This window comes from Monopterus albus, unplaced genomic scaffold (assembly GCF_001952655.1).
Source record: "Monopterus albus unplaced genomic scaffold, M_albus_1.0 scaffold306.1, whole genome shotgun sequence".
In the NCBI taxonomy this organism is placed as follows: Eukaryota; Metazoa; Chordata; class Actinopteri; order Synbranchiformes; family Synbranchidae; genus Monopterus; species Monopterus albus.
In genome coordinates, this window is record NW_018128186.1 from 304477 (window position 1) to 313193 (window position 8717).

General features: G+C 39.4%; 1 protein-coding gene across 6 annotated transcripts in view; it reads left to right on the forward strand.

The window, feature by feature from the left end:
- Positions 1-8717, forward strand: part of cunh16orf87 (chromosome unknown C16orf87 homolog) — a 39183-nt gene that overhangs the window by 19774 nt on the left and 10692 nt on the right. The window contains exons 3-4 of one of the 6 annotated variants that reach the window (XM_020623625.1): positions 5165-5344; positions 5600-5819. In XM_020623625.1, coding sequence (XP_020479281.1) covers positions 5165-5344; positions 5600-5673 — 254 coding nt within the window. In that variant the 3' untranslated portion in view covers positions 5674-5819. Of the gene's footprint in view, positions 1-5164; positions 5354-5564; positions 5820-8717 lie in introns of those variants that run through there. The other 5 variants (XM_020623626.1, XM_020623628.1, XM_020623627.1 and 2 more) reach the window with 5 other exon arrangements.

An 8717-nucleotide genomic window follows, 5' to 3' on the forward strand; every position in this document is an offset into this window, starting at 1 on the left:
CTCGGTAAGGGTTTCAGAGGAATTTGTGAAGATAAAGAAATGGTGTGATAGTAATTTACTATCTTTGAATTTGGGGAAAACTAAATATATGGTATTTGGGAACCGTAGACCACATAATGAACTTCAATTGAGAATTGGGGGTGCTAATATCGAACGAGTGTATGAAATCAAATTTTTGGGTGTCATGGTTGACGACAGATTATCCTGGAAATCTCATATCAGTTATGTTCAGCATAAAATAGCTAAAAATATATCGATATTGGCAAGGGTTAGACATATGCTGGACGTCAAAGCATTGCGGATTTTGTATTGTTCATTGATTTTGCCATATTTGGAGTATGGCGTTGAAAACTGGGGAAACACTTACAGGAGTTCACTTCAACCATTGTACATATTACAGAAGAGAGCGATAAGAGTTGTACATAAGATGGGGTATAGGGATCACACAAATGCAGTTTTCATACAGTCCAAATTGTTGAAGTTCTTTGATTTAGTGGAATATAAGACTGCTGTGTTTATGTATAAAGCCAGGAACGACTTATTACCTGGTGGAATCCAAAAGTTATTTGGTGAAAGGGAAGGGGGATATAACTTAAGGGGTCACTTAAATTTAAAAGTTCATGCTATATGTACAACCAAAAGATTTTGTATTTCTATAAGTGGGGTCAAATTATGGAATAATTTAACTGTGGACATGAAAAATAGTACTAGAATTGAGGAGTTTAAATATAAATATAAATGTATGTGTTATACAAGATATATGCAAGAATAAGATTTATTCGAGAAGGCATTGAGGAAACACTCTGTTTTATCTATGTAGAGATACTGCTTGCAGCTGATGATGCATGAAATTTTGTAATATGATGTCATGGGGTAGGACTGGATAAGTCTGACTTCTTCCTACTCCATTCAAACATGTATTAGGTGTAGCAAACTGATTTTGGATTAGTATTGGTTGGATATGTGAAATTATGTGTGTTGTTGTCATTTGTTCATTTGTTCTGTTCTGCATGTTTGAAAGAATAAAATCAATCAATCAATTTGTTTGCAAAAAATGAAAGGGGAGATGTGATTTTTTTTGAAAATGACATTCTTCATTCCACTAAAAAATGCTGATGCTTATTAATTTGATTACTGTAGCCATTCAAAAGCAAATTTCAGAGCAGTCCTGTGACAAATGCTCCAAGATTTTACAAGGCTCCATGAAGTCAGTTGAACCTTTTACATGGATTTTTTGCAAGACAATCCAAGGCATAAACTGGGAGACTTTAGATGCGTTGGAATTATGAACTCGTGTTAAATTGTAGAAAATCTGAAAGAGATAAATGTGAATCATAATTTAGGAAAAATATAACTAGGAGTAGCAGAGGAGACTGTTAGATAGGTTGTAAAAATTTTCTGTGGACATTAATCGTCTCCCCTAATTTGTTGATCACTTAATAAAGAGATTTTATTAATAAAGGCATTTATTGAGATGTAGAGTCATTTTAGAGTGGTGACACATGCCTCATTTCCTTACCAAGTATGTCCTATTAATGATGTACATAAAATTAGGAAGCCCAACATGAGTACAATGTTAAGACAACACAGGGAGAAAAGCACAAAACTGCTTTAATAACAGTTCATTCACTATAAACAAAACCACAGCCAGATAAAAATGGCTCCTTTCTATCACCAGTAAATAAATATTCACGCCAAAGCAAAGTCATAAAAGAAATTTAAAATGATTTCAGGATTTAAAAAAAGGTGTTATCATGCAGGTACAACTGACTCACATTAAATTCATATAGAGTCACGAAATTGTTCTGTAATACTGTTCATATTGTGTTTTGGCAGTATGGAAGAGGACGCTTTGGTAACACCCAGAGAGGAAAGAGATCATGGGTGTTTGGTATGCTTGAGATCAAGGCTGCAAGCAGATGTTCCATTCTTACCTTGTGAAGAAAAGAAACAAGGAGACTCTTGTTCCCATCATTAAGAAACATGTCAAGCTTCAAAGTCTAATTGTGAGTGATGAGTGGAGAATGTATGCTCGTCTTTCCCAAGAGGACTACAGGCGCGTCAGGGTCAACCACAGCCAGAGTTGTATAGACCCACAAAGAGGGCTGCACACTCAAAACATTGAGAGAGCATAGCAGACATACAAGAGGGAAATTTGGTATATGTGGGGGAATCATTCTGAGAAGACTTTAAAAAACAGCTCTGCTTCACAGAGTAGACCTACTGGTTAGCAAACCATGGTGTACTTGGAAGACTTTTAAAGGACATAAGGAATGCTAACCACACATAGGACTAGGACTAGGATCTTCCCATTATTGCTGTTGGTGATGATGAATTAACTTATCACTAATCAGCTCGTCCCCTTTACTGTAGAGATGCACTGATCGCTGTAGTGCTGAGGTCACAGCCCTTCTGGTTTGGTAACACTGCTGGGAAAGGTTTGTATTTGGTTCAAGTCAGCGAGCTGTCCTTCTCTGACATGCTGCATATATTGTGCATCTTTTTCTGTACTTTGCGGTTATCCAGTGTTACTACTCAGCTGTGCAAAACCTTATTTTGTTCTGTAGATCATTTATAGACTTTGTACAGTTCTCACACAAATCTACAGATAGTTGAGTATCGGTAAATAACCTGTTGCCATAAAACATAACGACAGTCAGCACACACTTGTAGTAAAATCCTTTAACAACTTGGAATGCATTTATATTACCTACTGACAGTTCAACACACGTTACTTGTCTGTTGAAAGAGTCTTGTTGAATATCAACTGATACACTGGTGACAAGCGACTGAATATCTACTGATGGCTTGCATAGTGTCAACAGACTACCAAAATAAAGTGTTACCAGTTTGTTATATGTTAATGTATTTCTGTTTTTTGCTTTCCTCTCATTGGCTATAGACTAGAGATTGAGATTAGAATTCAGACTGGACAGCGCAGCAATAAATACAGAATTGGCATATTTTCATTTCATCCTTCATTTACAAAATTCTGAAGATCTGAGCTCATCACAGATGTTGACTAGTGTTTTAGAATTTCTGATCAGAGCAGAAAACTAAGCTAAACAACATCAACTTGCTAAATAAACTTAGACTTCACTTCCTTTTGACTATATCTTAAGCTTGAAATCATGACTAATGTTTGTACTGGATCCAGCTGTGGTCCTGAATCCTCTGTTGTCTCAGAATCAGCTTTACTGGCCAGGTGTGTCGGACACACAAGGAATTTGACTCTGGTACATAGGCTCTCAATGTGTATGTACATATCCTCATGCAAGGGGCAAGTAAACAGTAAACCAGCATAAGGCTGTATAATATAATAAAATAAGCAGTATTAACAGGCAGTAAACAATGCAGACAGACAAAGGAATGCTCCTTGTGAAATGAGATAAATAGGAATAAAAATAGAGCATTTAAAAATAGAGACCTGAACGAATCTGAGATTCATACCTTTTTGTTTATTTTTTAAACGTTTGCATTGGCCTTTTGCAGACCTCTCAGAACAGTGTACTCAACCAAATGAGTTTGTGATCACAGAATTGTCTCAACAGAAGTTACACCATATGTAATTTTTATTAAGCACGAAATATCTTCAACTTAAAAGGCACAAGTCCATCATCTGTGATCAACCTGTGGACAGTAACATCTCGCATTGCACGACCACTCACTCAGTCTCATTTAGAGGAACAGGACAGATTCCATTATTACTTTAAGCAAGTTTTATGTACTTGGAAAATATCATTTCTTATCATTAAAATGGCTATACTATCTGTTTCCTATTAAAATTAAAAGATGCTTACCTGTCCCACAGATTACTCATCCCTCATTTGTGTTGGAGTAACCATGTTTTTCTGTAATTTGTATTTTTATCTCACAATTCAGATGAACAAGTGCTGAAGGCAATCACAAACAACTGATAATTTAATTTTGTGTTTTCTGAAACAAAGTAAAATAACTCACTCCCATTTTGATAGGTGCTGCAGGGACCTTGAATAAATGTAACTGACAAAATGTTTAAGCCACTTGCTGTGTTATATGGGTGCTTGGCATGTGCTACATTGATCTGGCTTTTATATGTGCAACCATAGTTCTACAAAAGTAACAAAACACAAAATCCTGGCATCTGCTAAACCCAGACTCACCCATCTGACGGCCAGAGAAGCATGAGTTGTCGCTCCACAGAACACATTTCCACAGTCCAGTGGCAGTGTGCTTTACACAACTACACCCAACACTTGGCATTGGACTTGGTGATGTGAGGCTTGCCTGCAGCTGCTCAGCCATGAAAACGTGTTCCATGAAGCTCCTGCTGTGCAGTTTTTGTGCTTACATTAATGCCAGTGGACATTTAGAACTCTTCAGCTATGGAATCAGCAGAGTGTTGGTGACTTTTACAAACCATGCACCTTAGCAGTTGTTGACCCCGCTCTGTGACTTGACGTGGTCTTCTGCTTCATGGCTGAGTTGCTGCTTTTCCTAAACGCTTCCACTTTCCAATAATACCACTTACAGTTGACCATGGAATATCCAACAGGGATGAAATTTCACCAACCATCTTATTGCAGAGATGGCATCCTCTGTCACTGAGCTCTTCAGAATGACCCATTTTGTTTCACAAATGTTTGTAAATGGAGACTGCATGGATAGGTGCTTGATTTATACAGCTGTGGCAATGGCTGTGATTGAAACACCTAAATTCAATAATTAAGAAGTGTGTGTCCCAATACTTTTGTCCCTATAGTGTGTGTGTGTGTGTGTGTGTGTGTGTGTGTGTGTGTGTGTTTAAATATATAAAGATTTCAAAATGCAATGTTCCATCTGCTAACACAGGTTTTATGACCTATACTGCAGACAGCCGCCGGGGGGTAGTTGAGATATTTTGGCTTCACTTCTGGGAAACTGTCATGTGTTCCATTCTTATATACAGTCTTTGTCAGGGAGTCAGCAGTCAGTGAGCACAAAACCAGACTTTGCTGATGAAATGAGTTAGTCAGTGCACAATTAAATGTGCCAAAGAGCAGAAGCTCAGTATTACTAGTTAAATGATGTTTACCCATTATTTGGCCCCAAAGGGGGGGGGGGGGGGGGGTGGCGCGTGTTGGTATCAAGACAGAAATGTTTATATATTTTTATTTTTATCTTTTTTTAATTACCCATGTTTTAGACAAACTGGACTTGAAGCGGAGGAGGACAGAGCGTATTCGCAGAGAGAGAAGTGACTCTCCTTTAACCCATGACATGGAGAACAGGAGAAGATCCCGGGCCAACAGTCAATCAGATCCTATCCGGAGGGGACGGGGTAGACCAAAATCAGTGGGTTTGAAGAAACAGGAAGAGGAGAGAGGTAATATAGGTGATTACTTACAGTTGCATATGAGAGGTCTCTTTGACATGTTTATCCTCGGTTGAATAGATAATGGGGGGTGGGGGACAGTGGGCTCTGTCAGATCAATCAAACTGATGTTCACACTCACTTCATTCAGTGATTGGCGAGCTGTGTGAAGGTAGGAAAATAGCTGAGGTATAAACTTCTCTCTTTAATGCTTCTTTCATTCTTGACAAAGGTATTTCTGTCACTTTTCATGTGAACAACAATAAGAATGCCTTCCAGAAGAGACTGTCTGTCTGAAAATGTGCACCTTTCCTATCTCTTCCTTTCTCATGAGAAACTGATCGCACATGCACAGGCCCCATTGAGACTTCCAGAGTAGTCCATAAATGGATGTGAATTCACCTCACCTGCCCATTCCATGTACTGTATTACCTAAGAAACTGAAGTAAAGACGATCCCTGTGGTCAGGGTTTACTGTAAACCATTATTATTACTGTGTGATTTGGTGTCAGGTATTTTCTATATACTATATTTTTATACCAACAAGGTAGAATAAGTTGCAATACAGTATTAAAAGAGTCATGAAGACAGGAGGCATGTTCATTTACTTTAAAGGATAAGATAGGTTCAGGATTTTTAAAGTTGGTCATTAAACAGTCTTGACATGCCTATATGTATGTGAGAGTGGGTCTTAGTCGTTGTAAATTGGAGATGTCCACCCCAAGGTTTATATGAAGCTCAAATACAGCTTCAGCTGTGTCAGTATGTTTCAGAGTTAACCTATTTAGGACAAATTTCCCTTTTTTGTCCCCACTGAGCTTCAGGGGAGGAATATGTTCTAGTAGAACTGGCTTTTTACTCGCAGAAAGAAGGTCACTTTCGGCTTTTCCCGTTTAGGGGTCATCACAGCGAATTGTCACACTGACGACTCATGTTGACATTTGGCACATGTTTTACGCCAGATGCCCTTCCTGACGCAACCCTGATTCGAACCCGGGCCGCAGCAGCGAGAGCGCTGCACCTTAACAACTACCCTACCAGGGACGGCTGGCTTTTTTACTCACACCAATGCATAATTGATATCATGGTGTCTCTTGGTTATTAGATTAGATAAGGTTAGTTTTATTTCTATCATATAACAAAGTTTTTTTTTTTTTAAACATCAGAATCGACTTTACTGGCTGGGTGTGTTGGACACACGAGGAATGTGACTCTGGTACAGCGCAATGTTCTTCTGTAAAGCAATGAGTAGACAAGTAAAGAAGATTAGATAAAATAAAAAAGTGTGTAAAGTCAAAATGTGATACACCTCCAAAGGTGGTTGAGAATGATCAAGCTAAGATCCTGTGGGACTTCAAGATACAAACTGACAAACTGGTAATGGCCAACCAACTGGACATAGAAGTGGTGGACAAACAGAAGAAGAGGGCTGTAGTGATAGGTGTAGCAATCCCAAGCGATAGCAACATCAGGAAGAAGGAACACGAGAAGCTTGAGAAATACCAAGGGCTGAAAGAAGAGCTAGAAAAGATGTTGAAGGTGAAGGCACAAGTGGTCCCCGTGGTAATAGGAACATTGGGGGCTGTGACCCCCAAACAGGGAGAGTGGCTCCATCAGATCCCAGGAACAACATCTGAGACCTCTGTCCAGAAGAGTGCAGTCCTAGGAACAGCTAAGATACTGTGCAGGACCCTCAAGCTCCCCCAAAGTGCCCCAAAGTGGGGGGCGAGTGGGGAATTCATATATACAGTGCCTTGCAAAAGTATTCGGCCCCCTTGAACTTTGCGACCTTTTGCCACATTTCAGGCTTCAAACATAAAGATATAAAACTGTAATTTTTTGTGAAGAATCAACAACAAGTGGGACACAATCATGAAGTAGAACGAAATTTATTGGATATTTCAAACTTTTTTAACAAATAAAAAAACTGAAAAATTGGGCGTGCAAAATTATTCAGCCCCCTTTACTTTCAGTGCAGCAAACTCTCTCCAGAAGTTCAGTGAGGATCTCTGAATGATCCAATGTTGACCTAAATGACTAATGATGATAAATAGAACCCACCTGTGTGTAATCAAGTCTCCGTATAAATGCACCTGCACTGTGATAGTCTCAGAGGTCCGTTTAAAGCGCAAAGAGCATCATGAAGAACAAGGAACACACCAGGCAGGTCCGAGATACTGTTGTGGAGAAGTTTAAAGCCGGATTTGGATACAAAAAGATTTCCCAAGCTTTAAACATCCCAAGGAGCACTGTGCAAGCGATAATATTGAAATGGAAAATGGAAGGAGTATCAGACCACTGCAAATCTACCAAGACCTGGCCGTCCCTCTAAACTTTCAGCTCACACAAGGAGAAGACTGATCAGAGATGCAGCCAAGAGGCCCATGATCACTCTGGATGAACTGCAGAGATCTACAGCTGAGGTAGGAGACTCTGTCCATAGGACAACAATCAGTCATATACTGCACAAATCTGGCCTTTATGGAAGAGGTGCAAGAAGAAAGCCATTTCTTAAAGATATCCATAAAAAGTGTCGTTTAAAGTTTGCCACAAGCCACCTGGGAGACACACCAAACATGTGGAAGAAGGTGCTCTGGTCAGATGAAACCAAAATCGAACTTTTTGGCAACAATGCAAAACGTTATGTTTGGCGTAAAAGCAACACAGCTCATCACCCTGAACACACCATCCCCACTGTCAAACATGGTGGTGGCAGCATCATGGTTTGGGCCTGCTTTTCTTCAGCAGGGACAGGGAAGATGGTTAAAATTGATGGGAAGAGGGATGGAGCCAAATACAGGACCATTCTGGAAGGAAACCTGATGGAGTCTGCAAAAGACCTGAGACTGGGACGGAGATTTGTCTTCCAACAAGACAATGATCCAAAACATAAAGCAAAATCTACAATGGAATGGTTCACAAATAAACATATCCAGGTGTTAGAATGGCCAAGTCAAAGTCCAGACCTGAATCCAATCAAGAATCTGTGGAAAGAACTGAAAACTGCTGTTCACAAACGCTCTCCATCCAACCTCACTGAGCTCGAGCTGTTTTGCAAGGAGGAATGGGCAAAAATTTCAGTCTCTCGATGTGCAAAACTGATAGACATACCCCAAGCGACTTACAGCTGTAATCGCAGCAAAAGGTGGCGCTACAAAGTATTAACTTAAGGGGGCTGAATAATTTTGCACGCCCAATTTTTCAGTTTTTTATTTGTTAAAAAAGTTTGAAATATCCAATAAATTTCATTCCACTTCATGATTGTGTCCCACTTGTTGATTCTTCACAAAAAATTACAGTTTTATATCTTTATGTTTGAAGCCTGAAATGTGGCAAAAGGTCACAAAGTTCAAGGGGGCCGAATACTTCCGCAAGGCACTGTATA